At 44.0% G+C, this 12,601-nt stretch overlaps 1 protein-coding gene across 6 annotated transcripts in view; it reads right to left on the minus strand.

Moving 5' to 3' along the window:
- The window catches only part of nmnat3 (nicotinamide nucleotide adenylyltransferase 3), a 95,784-nt gene extending 84,183 nt beyond the window's left edge, over nucleotides 1-11,601 (minus strand). For 2 of the 6 annotated variants that reach the window (XR_011934509.1, XM_072474568.1), the window contains exons 1-2: nucleotides 11,237-11,598; nucleotides 6,311-6,464 (exon numbers count right to left, since the gene is read on the minus strand). Coding sequence is in view for 5 of the 6 variants with exons in the window: in XM_072474568.1 (XP_072330669.1) it covers nucleotides 6,311-6,419 (109 nt within the window). In the remaining variant the exon portion in view is untranslated. Of the gene's footprint in view, nucleotides 1-6,310; nucleotides 6,465-11,236 lie in introns of all 6 variants that reach the window. The other 4 variants (XM_072474564.1, XM_072474565.1, XM_072474566.1 and 1 more) reach the window with 4 other exon arrangements.
- Between the last annotated feature and the right edge of the window lie 1,000 nt (nucleotides 11,602-12,601).

Raw genomic sequence — 12,601 nt, forward strand, 5'->3', positions numbered from 1 at the left:
AAGGGGCAATTTAGCGTGGCCAATCCACCTAACCTGCACATCTTTGGGTTGTGGGAGCGAAACCCACGCAAACACGGGGAGAATGTGCAAACTCCACACGGACAGTGACCCAGGGCCGGGATCGAACCTGAGACCTCGGCGCCGTGAGGCAGCAGTGCTAACCACTGCGCCACCATGCTGCCCCAAAATTGAGGCATTAACTGCGAACTAAGACATGAAACAGAATGTTTAGAATCAGAAAATTTGAGTCTAATCAATAAAACATCAAAATATTGGGACGGGTAACTAAACAAATGCTTGCAGTAATTAATAAAATATTGCAGTCTCTCCAGAAAGTATAATGCTAAAACATGTTGCATTAGCAAATGTTTTCAGTGCATTCTTCCCCTGGAATGTTGTTCAGCTGTTTATGTGTTATGCTGGCTATGTTTAATGCTCATTAGTACAGAAAGGTGGCAAAACATGCCCTTTGCCAATCAGAGAGACTGACAGCATGCATCACATCGGAGCGACTAGATATCAGAACTGAGAAATGATACCTGTCAGGGAAGATTGAAAAGGTTGGGGCGATTATCCCTGGAAAAGCCAAGAGTAAGGGGCAACATGTATAGGTCGTTAAGATTCTGAAAGTTTCATAGTATTTAAGGTGATGAAAAGATAATGATAGAGAAGATGTTTCCATTTCGAGGCGAGAACAAAACTAGGGCTCTAAATGTTAGACAGCCATTAATAAATCAAGTAAACTGTAGTGATCTTTACTTGGGTATGTACAGAAGGGGCTGATGGGTAATGGAAAGACCACTAGGGGGAGCACTGGCGTGTATAAAAAGGGGAAGCAAGCAGCCCTCTGGGCTGTTGGGTGGATTAGACCGTGAGGAGAACAGAGGCAGAGATTTAGCTCAGGGCTGCTAGTGTGGTCAGGCATAGTTGTCGTGTACAGAAAAGTTTTAACCTTTCTACTCGTACAGTTCTTAAAGTAAGAACTCATGCAGTTATTTAAGTTGTGTTGCTCAATAAACCTTCTGGACGACTTCGAGCCTTCTTCCAAAGCCTCTACTGTAACTGAAGTGAGTAGCACAGATTACCTGCCTTACAGGTAACAAAACAAATCCAGGAGAAACTCCTTGATCCAGAAAGTGATGGGAATGTGGGACTTATTACCACAATGAGTAGCTGAGTTGATTAGCATAGAGGCATTTAATGGAAAGTTAGTTATGCACATGAGGGAGAAAAGAGAAGAAAGATATTTTGATGGGGTTAGATGAAGGAAAATGGGAGGTTCATTTGGAATATAAACACTGCCAAGGGTCTGTTGGGCTGTATGGGTTGGAAAGTATTGGTAGTTTGCCTTTGCAAACCCCAATAAAATAGACGTTTATTGGGGTTAACCCTCATTTTAGTAGTCATCTTTCAAGGGATTGAAAGTGGCCATAGCCCCCGAGGACCATAGACTGCTCTCAATGTTTGAGACTGATGGTGATTTAACCGGAGGATCCCCACACCTCAGGCAAGGCTGAGAAGGCGGAGCCTTAATGGATAACCTCAGTTAGTACAAGAATTGAACCCACTTCTCCCCGCAACGTGAACCAGCCGTCCAGCCAACTCAGCTAATTACATACTAGTTGAATACACAACAAGACTGCTACCAGCTATGCTGTATTAGCATTTCAAACTGTAGCTTGCCAAAACATAAATAATCATTTTGTTGCCGTGCTAAGGTTGAGAAATATCAATAAATGTGTTTCGAACTGAGTAGATAAGCAGAAAAATGGGGAGGCCATGAGCCAAACTGAATAGAAGAACAGAAGAGGTTAAAGTACAGCATGTTAAAACATTTAAAACAAAATGAGCACTTCTGTTCCATACAAAATTCGGACTATTACCCATACATAAAATTTCAAAACTTTTTATCCATTTGTTCTGTACTGGAACCTGTCTTTAGAGAAGGGAAGTTGAGCAAAGAGTCAAGTTTATTGCTCGTTTTTTTTCAAAAACAGCGATTCCATGATGAGAGACATTGGGGATAAAATTCAAATTCACGGAGGACACAAAGTGGCCGTAGCATTTCTGTCGCCTGTTGCGTTCATTGCCGATTTCCCTTTCCATTCACTTCAATGATTTGTGTATTCGCTGAAGTTGAATTCTACCCCCACTGATTCAGAAAACACGGCCTTTCAATTCATCTCCACCGTGGTGCATTTTTTTTTAGGACAATTATTGAGAGTTTACATTTTACGCAACAAAATTACAAAGTAATACATCCCCATCAGTAGGAAGAAGAAGAGAAGCACCTTAATATACATGAGTACAGAGTGAAACAGGAGAACTACATCACAGTCGGCTCGATACAATTAATATACCAGATTAGATACTCCTATTGAGGGATAGACAGGATGGTCATAAAAACATGACAAAAGAGTGCACCCCCTCCTGTTGTGTTATTCACCCTGGGGTAACACGGACTGCAACAGGATGCAGATGAACGGTAAAGCATACACCAAACGTAGACGTTGGTTCAATACGATTTATTGAACTTCTGTAACAATGCACACAGCTGGCTGTGGGTTGACACTCTGCTACTCTAAGTGTACTAACTTTAACTTACGAGACCAGGCTAGCTCTGATCCACGTGTAGAAGGTGCTGACTGATATATACACCCTGACTGTCACTACAGTTGTCACCAGTGGAAAGAGGCGGAGTGCTGATGCCTCGTGTGTTTTATCGTTGGAAGTCCCCCCCTCTGGTGTTCTGTCTGGTGATTGGTTGTGTTCTTTCCTGTATGTTGATTGGCTAACCTGGGTGTCTGTCACTGCCTGTTTTTACCTCATGATGTGCATGTGTGCATATTATGACACCTCCCACACCCCACAAGCCCACAGTCATCACAAAAAATTATGATGAGTCTCCTGCGCCATGGTCGGTGGTGCACCAAGATACAACCCCCTCAACTCCAGCAGTGCCAAAGGCACCACCGACCTATCGCATCCTCCCCTCTGGATACCTGACCATCTGTACCCATGTGGAAGCCAAGAGCTAATTCATCCTTACAAAAAATAAAGAAAATGCATAAAAATCCCAGCCCTGAGGGGTTGCCACACAACGCAACTAAACCCCAATCCAGGCCCTGGGCAGAAACAAAGTCATTTCAGACAAATGTAAAGAGAGGACTGGCAGCGACATATTTGGATTACGATCGAACCAAGTGGGTCACCCCAGACCAACAAAGGAATGGGAGCCAAATGCCCCTCCGGGATTCTGAACCCACCCATGAAGAGGGAAAGACCCAAGCAGAGAGAAAGGAAACAAAACTCAACCTCAAGGGAGAGTAAAAAGGAACCAAGTATTCCCCAGGAAAAATAAATCTTTAAATTCAATAACATAAAAAAATAATAATTGGGCAGCACGGTGGCGCAGTGGGTTAGCCCTGCCTGCCTCAAGCGCCGAGGTCCCAGGTTTGATCCCGGCTCTGGGTCACTGTCTGTGTGGTTTGCATATTCTCCCAGTGTTTGCCTGGGTTTCACCCCCACAACCCAAAGATGTGCAGGGTAGGTGGATTGGCCACGCTAAATTGCCCCTTAAATTGGAAAAAATGAATTTGGTACTCTAAATTTTTATTTTTAAAGGAACAATTAATGTGAAAAAGATTTGCTCTAACCCGGGGGGCTATCTTCAATTTAAGCGAGGACTGAACTAACCCTACCAACCCAACCACACACTCCTCTCCCCTTTCAAACTCAATCGGGAACTCACCTCCCACTTCACGCCAGGGATCAGGTTCCAGGACTCGGCCCACCCGACCCTCCATTCCTGAACCAGACAGGATGCACGACACATCGTGTAACAGGAATTCAACGACATGAAGGCGGACCTCATCAGTGAAAGTGCTCTCTCCGACCGCAATGAACAAATAAGGATTTTAACATTTTACCTCGGCTCTTCCTCACAGGAACACCAATCAGGAACTTCCAGGGACATAGCACATGCCATGGAGCTCCAGAAAAAGACTAAAAAATGAAGCGCAAACCAGGATAAAATGACAGATTAAAGGATGAGCAGAGCCAGAGCTCGCGGAAACACAACCACCCCCATGCTCGCATTGTGATTCCCCCACCTTGGTGCATTTTAAAGACCCCATTGATGCTCATGATAACTCAGACACAAACATGGCACACTTGTTATCCTGTGCTTTTCCACACTTTACTGGAGATACATGGTCAACTTTGACCATCAAATGGCACTAACCTGCCACCTATTGTTGTGTTTGATCTTTTATACCTTACGAAGGAATCTGCCAAACACTTCGACTTGGCCAAACCAGAATCTTTTGTTGAGTCTCGTGTGGTAAGATAGCAATCTATTACTGAGCACGTTACATGGAGTCTGCTTATTACTCCTCTGAAATCTGCACCTAGCACTGACCATTTACTTGTATGTCTTATATGCCTCTCAAACTTCTTCTGAAGATGGCCTGATGTGACTTCCCTTACGTGGGAGTCACTGGTCACATGACCTTGGTCTAGAGACTGCAAGGTGTGTCTGTACCGCAATCTGCTGGTTGGAGGTCACCCACCATCCATCTATGATACAGCCCATAGGCATATCACCACACCTATCAGTATTCTGTGGCACATGGAATTAAGTCAGGATTTAATACAATGGCAGTGACAATTTGCAATGCATTAAATAAAGGCTGTATGAGCATAGGATCATTCTGTCACCTGAGCTCATTGTAGGTTTTATGAATAATTTACGTATCTCTGACACCAGGTTCTTATCAATTTCTATTCCTGCCAATATAATCTGACAATTCAATATTCTTTAAACGTTAAGTAGAAAAAAAAGTTGATAAGTGCATAATAGAGTCCCGTGACAGCTAATGATATATTTCTATGAGAAGGGGTCTTGAAAAGTAGCATGTACTGTCTCAGTTATGTACTCAGCTCAAAGCAAAATCTGAAATGAATTACAATCAATTATTGCTATCCACATACAACACACCAGTGATAAGATAGTGGCTGTTTTTACTGAGTGGATTGGTTGATATCAGACACAATTAAGAATTATCCATGTAGTGTGGGACTAGATTCACAGGCAGAGGTGGCAAGTTACCTTCCCTGAAGGACAGGAGTGAATAATAGGTTGTTGCAAAAAGCTGGCAACCTTCTTAGTCATACTTTTACTGGTGCAAGCCATATTGTTGAATTGTGTTTCACAAACTCACTGCAACTGGGTAACTGATCCAGCACCATAACCACTCTCTACCATACCCTATACAACATAGGGTACTTTCAGGTGCCATGATTGAAGTATATCTTTTCTTATATATTTTCTTGGGATGTGGGTGTCACTGGCAAAGCCCAGGATTTATTGTCTATCCATCATTGCCCTTGAAAAGGTGGTTGAGAGCAGCCTTCTTGTACCGCTGCAGTCCAACTGGTGTAGGCATGCCCACAGTGCTGTTAGAAAGGGGGGGTTCCAGGTTTCTGACCCAGTGACAGCGAAGGAACACCAACTTAGTTCCAAGTCGCCTGGAGGGGAATCTGCAGGTGGTGGTGTTCACTGCAAGATCCTGGAACTGGCTCGAGGTGACAGGCTGATGGCTTGACTGCTGCTCTTGTAAAAATTCCAAGTAAAATGACTTTAGGCAATCTTGAATAAAAATCCCAACACACTTCCCCTAATTCTGAACCAATTAATAACCTTACTCAGAAGAACAACTGGATTGGGCATGCTGCTTTGAGGTAGGAACAGTGGCATATTTAAAGAGGAGTGTGAAGAGATCTTCTTCACCCTGCACCTAAAGTGTGAACTAAGAAAGAAAGACACTTCATTTGCAGGAGAACAACAGAACAATGGTACCCTCTTTAGTGCTGATATCGGTCATTCTGATAAATGTAAACTCAAAACAATAATCATGGGGAAAAAGTAACTAGTCAACTTTCATCTGCTCAACAGTTGTCTGAGTAAAGTGCATTCATATTTTGTTTTTATGCACTCATATTCATTGCAAAAAGTATCATTGTCAGCTGATTCCCTTTAGTAAAACGGAAGGTAATTTCAATGTTTTGTTTACCTGGTGGCCATTTTTAGACAATGAGTGGGAAGCTCCAATCTCCCATCCACGTGTTTCTCGGCGGCGGATTCTATACTCCCGCCACTGGTCGATGGGATTTCCCGTTGTAGCCACCTCACGCAGCTGGGAAACCTGCGGGCAGGGGGTGCATGCCGGCGGGAAAAGAGATTCTCAACAGCCAGAGAATTCCGGCCTACATGTAGTACAGTACCATTGAAAGCTGTGACAACACTGACCTGTTTGATGAAGATGATCTCTTGCAAGTTCGAACATTCGCATGTGCATATTTGTGATGGGGTTGAAGGAACCACAGGAGAGCAATGCAACTGGAACTCGGTTAATCATTCTGGCACACAAAGGTGCGCTGGTCTCCAATGTGAAAAATCAAAGCTTAAAGGAAGGAAGCAAACACAGTCGTTGAGTTGAGCAGAACCTTGGAGAAATTTTACCGTGCTATGCACAGAATCTGAAATGGGTGCTCACGATGGAAAATAACAGACACATTCAGGGCAAGGATGAAAATATCTACTTTTGGTGTATTGAAAAGGTGTAACAGGGAAGTTAGATTGATACACACTGCCCTGGAATGGTCTCACCTGTGGACATAGGTGTTAGACGTGTGAATGTAATGTGTGTTATTGTATTCTATGGAATCAAAGCTTCTGCTTACAATTCTAGAGCTCCAGTAGCTCTCTGGCTAATGCATTAGTGGACTATTTGAACCCAGTTTTCAAATAGTTTATTTCAATGCTTTTACATTTCCCTTTCCAGTGTGGGAGTGCGGGATGCACGTGAACTTTCCCTTTTTGCCATCATGCTTCCCCTCAACCAACATCTTACAGCACGGCACTCAATTTATGCACCTCAGAAAGGAAAATATAGCTCAGAATCAAACTGAAAACCCTCTGCCTCCCAGTGTTCAACCAACTGATTTACCAGTGCCACCTACAAGTATAAGGGGAACATGACTTCAAACCCCTTGAGAAATAGCATTTGTTCAAGTTTCAATAAACGTTGGCCTTGAAATTGTGATGTGGAAAAACATTTTATGCTTTCATCTTCAAATCCTCTCTATTAATTTAACACAAATGTCAAATTGGCTTCAAATGAATGGGCTTGCTGAAGTCGTGGAGCGACGAATTTCAGACTAATATATGCAATTATCCTACAATGTTGTTTCAAGGCCTTGTTTTTCTTTTAACTATTGTTTATGTCTGATACTGAACTGAAACTAGAAGCATTACTGAACTAAGTAGTTTTTTGATGCATTGCAGAAATGGATGCTATCTTAAGGAGTCAAGACAATATTCCAGCATTAATACCGAATATTTGTGTTCTGGGATTAGCCACACCCCTAACCAAACTGTTCAGGTACAGCTTCAATATTGGCATTTACCTGACAATGTGGAAAATTGCCCAAATATGGCCTTATCCACAAAAGGCTTGGCAAATCTAATCCAGCCAATTCGCACGCATCAAAGTGATAGAAGGGGTAACAAGAACAGAAAATCCTGGGCAATCCCAGCAGATCTGACAGCATCTGTGGAGAGAAAAGGGAGCTAACGTTTCGAGTCTGGATGGCTCTTCGTCAAAGCTCAGATAGAAGGTGTCACTGACAGGGCTATCGAGCACCTGTCAGTGACACCTTAAATATTCAATTGCTACACTGTTGACACCCAGTTGCAGCAGTGTGTAGCATCTACAAGATTCACTGCAGCAACTTGTCAAGCATCCTTCAACAACACCTTCCTAACATCATCTCGACCACTTTAAAGGATAAGGGCAGCAGCTGCATGGATATACCTGCAAATTGTCTCCAAACCATACATTATCTTGACTTGTAACTATATTGCCGTTCATTCACTGTTACTCAAACAAAATCTTGGAGCACCCTTCCTGACAGCGCTGTGGATGTACCTACACCACACTGACTGTACCAAGATGCTGGTCTTGCCATGAAATGCTCACATCCTTGAACAAACAATAAAAAGTTGGAGATCTATGCTCATTAAAATTGCATAAAAATAGTTTCTGAAAATAGCTGCCTTCAGGGAGGGAGGCTTACTGAGGAACAGTCCTCTCTATTCTTTAGCTGGATTCTTGTCGGTAGCACTCATTAATTGCAAATCAAAACATTGAGCGTTCCTGCCCTATTTCAGGACCTGGGCACACCATCTAGTGCAGCTTTGTTGGATGCAACATTACACCAAGGTCTTTTTGGCATTATTTAGGTTTGCATTAAAAACCATAGAAGATTATTTGCAGAGAAGAGCAGTCTAATTCTCCGGAGTCACTGTCAATATTGGTCCTTCAGTCAAAGAATCTCACTGCTGTCGGTGAGACCCTGTTAAGACCCTTAGGACACAATGCTCGGGGTCGCTGGTCGGGGCTGCATGTGTCTTGACTGGCTGCTTGGTGTCTAAACAGGTACTGCTCTTCATAAATATTTAATTGAATATAAAGGGCTTTGTACTACCGGACAAGGTGGCAGGTTTGTCTTTCTCTAATTTTTCTCCTATATCTACAATTGTACATGTAGTTTTGCATACAATCTTGGGTTACCATTCCCTGGTATTTTAACACTGGTACATTATTTTGTGTGGTTTTTATAAGAATATTTTCTTGAGCCTTCCCAATTTTTCTCCTCTCCCATTTTGAAGGGACGTATATGCAAGACAAAAGCAATCTACAAGGCTAATGTAATTTTAGCCTTAGTCTCAAGGGGGCTGCAATACAAACAGAAGGATGGGATGTTTTCATTTGCACAGATACTTGGACAGGCCTGGATCAACTGAACAGTTTTGAACACTGAACCTCAGGAAAAATGTATTGGCCTTGGAAGGAGTGCAGCTGATTCACCAGAACTTGGATGGTTAAATTATAATGAAAGGTTACATAAAAAAATCGACTTGTGATCCCTTGAGTTTTGAAGGTTGGGGCGGGGGGGCGGGGCGGGGGGGGGGGGGGTGTTGATCTAATTAGAAGTATTTCAAATAATAGTGTTCTGGTAGGATAAATACAGATAAATACGTTTCTCCTGGTGAAGGAATTCAGAACGAGGGAAGCAGTCTTAAAATTACAACTTGGCAATTAGGGAGTGAGATCAGGAAGACCTTATTTTCTAATCCGAAAAATCTGAAACTCTCTTACCCAAAAAGCTGTAGATGCTGAGTAAATTGAAACCTTCAAGATTGAGATTGATAGATTTTTTGTCAGGGCAGCGTATCGAGGGATATGGAATGTGGTAAGGTACAAATTAGCCATGACTGGCATAACAGACTCAAGGGCCTGAATAGCCGATCCCTGTTTCAATGTTGTAAACGCTAACAATTGCAGGCGAGCCAGTTAAAGTATAGTGGCTGAACGGTGCCCCTCGCCCAAGCAGTCATCCTGGATGTCAGCCGAGTCAGCAAGGGCTCGATTCTCTGGAAAGATGCGGTAGCGAGCGGGAACTGCCACAAATTTTCAGGCCCTTGGCCCAGCAACGCTATTCAATATTAATTGGTCCACTTAACGAGACTTGTTGCTACAAATTAAGGCTCACCAGCAGATTCGCCGGGACTGCACTCACCAGCCCCCCCCCCCCCCCCCCCCATTAAAAAGTTCAAGCAGCACTTGCACCAGTCAGCCCCACTCAGCTCGCAGCCATGGCACCAAGAATACCGGCCCCAAGATACAGGAAGCAGACCTGGGGAGGCTCCTCAATGCAGTGGAGGCCAGGAGGGATGTCCTGTCCCAATCTCGCCTAAGGGAACAGGCCAGTTGCATCACAAACTGTTTGGCGCCTGGCGAGGTTCTCATTATCTGCCTTTCCCACTGTTCACCGGCCTGGTTTTGTTCGAGCGAGAGCACAACGAATCGCGCCCCAAGTGTCTATTCAACTGCAGGCAGCATCTTTCCACACCTGGACTGTCGAACTGGGGTTACGTACTTGATATGGAACAGGATATGTAAGTTATGTGGGGTTACGGTATTCCGGGGGAGGAAACCGGAGCACCGGAGGCAACCCACGCAGATACGGGGAGAAAGTGAAAACTCCACACAGTCTAGGTTTGGTGCTCTTTCAGAGGGTCGGTGCAGACTTGAAGGGGCCAAATGGCCGGCTTCTATTGGGAGGCACATTGGTCAGCACTGCTGGCTCACAGCGCCAGGGACCTGGGTTCAATTCTGACCTCGGGTGACTGTCTGTGTGGAGGTTGCACTTTCTCCCTGTACCTGCGTGAGTTTCCACCGGTGCTCCGTTTTCCTCCCATAGTCCAAAGATATGCAGGTTAGGTGGATTGGCCATGTTAAATTCCTCCTTCGTGTCTAAAGGTTACGGGGATAGGGTGCGGACTTGAGCCTGGGGGATATGGTGCTCTTTCAGAGGGTCGGTGCAGACTTGATAGGCTGAATGGCTGCTTCTGCACTGTAGGGATTCTGTGATTCAATGAACCTATGATAATATCTTCTCTGTCTCTATCCTGGAATGTAGAGGCCAAATGTCGCTGACCTGCTGAGGTCATTAAACTTACTATTTACAGTTGGTCAAACCTGGGTCCATTCTGGCATTGATAAATTGGTGCTTTACAGTGAATTAAATCAGTTTGGAAGCGTAGTCATTGTTGTAACATTGGAAACCCGCTAGCCAATTTGCAAGCAGCAAGATCTTACAAATGGCAATGAGAAAACATCTTTTAAGCGATGATGATTGAGAATAAATATTGGTCAAGGGATGCAGAGAACTCCCCTGCTATTTTTTCAAATAATGTCGTAGAAATTCTACATCCCCGACAGGGCAGGCAGAGCCTTTAACTGGAATCTAAAAGATGGGATTTCTGACATTGCAACATGCTGTACTACACTGGAGTATCAACCTAGCTTATCTGCTCAAAGCCCGAGGGAGATCTGAAGCCACAGCCCTCAAAAGTCAGAAGATTGGGTGCTAGCACTGAGCCACTGCTGACAGTGGACCTACACATCCAGGTGGGAGATTTAAAATGGCTAGATATCTGGCAATAACAATTTTACATTCTCAGCAGCACAAGGTGATCATCTCAACAGCAAAGTGTCTAAGTTTTCTGACCCACTTACTGAAAAATGCTCTACGACTCCTAATAAATCACAACAGCAGTTTTTGTTGACTGAAAGGCTGGTAATGCATTTCACAAATTCTCCCTTACCACTCACTATGCTGTTTGGCTCCAGCTGTTTCTGGTCCCTTTCTCTGAGTGTGTCGTTTGTCTGATAGGAAGCTGTTGCAATCATTCCTCTGGGCCTAAACTGCTCTAACTTGGGAGACAGTTTTCACTTTCTTGCACCATCTACCTAACCTGGCATGCTGGCCCCCAAAGATGTAGCAACACGGTTGAATTTCCAGGAATCCCTCGGGATCTGTTTCTTCTTCCCATTGTGGGGCTCAGTCTATAAGAAGGTGCCGAGTTGAACTGTGAATATTTCTGTCTTGACACAGCTTACTCTCTCAGGGAGGGGAGTTCCAGCGCAGGGAGTCTTAGATAGCTCTGCCGATCAATTCCCCAGAAAATAAATCCTGATTTTGTGACATTAAGGAGTAGCTAGAGAGAGAACAAGCAGCAGTAAGTTACACAAACAAACCTTCATCTCACTCCCATCCATTCGCCCTCTGCTGGCTGGGTTTCCAGTGCTGTTCAGATCACACAATAAGCACGGAATAGCAGGAGGGACAAAACACACAGGACTGCCAAAATCTCACAACAATCCGCATCTTGCCCAGTCAAAACAATTTGCAACAAATTCTCACACCAACCCAGGTAAACTTTTGTTACAATCTCAGTGTGCCACAAAAAAGCGAAGGTCTGGAGGTGCCACACACGTGGGCTGCTTCCGAACACGATGCAAGGTTTATTCACGAGATGTTGCTCATTTAATACTACAGTACGAAGTCTTACAACACCAGGTTAAAGTCCAACAGGTTTGTTTCGATGTCACTAGCTTTCGGAGCGCTGCTCCTTCCTCAGGTGAACGATGTCGTCATTCACCTGAGGAAGGAGCAGCGCTCCGAAAGCTAGTGACATCGAAACAAACCTGTTGGACTTTAACCTGGTGTTGTAAGACTTTGTACTGTGCTCACCCCAGTCCAACGCCGGCATCTCCACATCATTTAATACTACGATGGAGAACGAATGACGCGCGCACACACACTGCTAACGTCGCGTTCCACCAGTGGGGATGTATTACTTAAAGACATAACACCCCTCCCCCTTTACTTCTTCAGTACAAACGATAATTTTTCTTAACGTTTAAACAACAGACCTAATTATACACTCGATACATTACTTCATACCATGATCTTTTCACATACATACAACTTAATTAGACAGTCTCTCAGGTGGACATCTATCTCTTTTGGTTACTAGAGACTTTTGAACTGTATTTGTTTTCTTCTGTTGGTAATATCAACTGGGCAGGTATTATAGGGCTGGTTCTGCTCAGTGGGCTAGATAGCTGGTTTGTGATGCAGAACATGGCCAGCAGCGCGTGTTCAATTCCCGTACCAGCATCTCCGA

This window comes from Scyliorhinus torazame, chromosome 14 (genome assembly GCF_047496885.1).
Source record: "Scyliorhinus torazame isolate Kashiwa2021f chromosome 14, sScyTor2.1, whole genome shotgun sequence".
Lineage (NCBI taxonomy): Eukaryota > Metazoa > Chordata > Chondrichthyes > Carcharhiniformes > Scyliorhinidae > Scyliorhinus > Scyliorhinus torazame.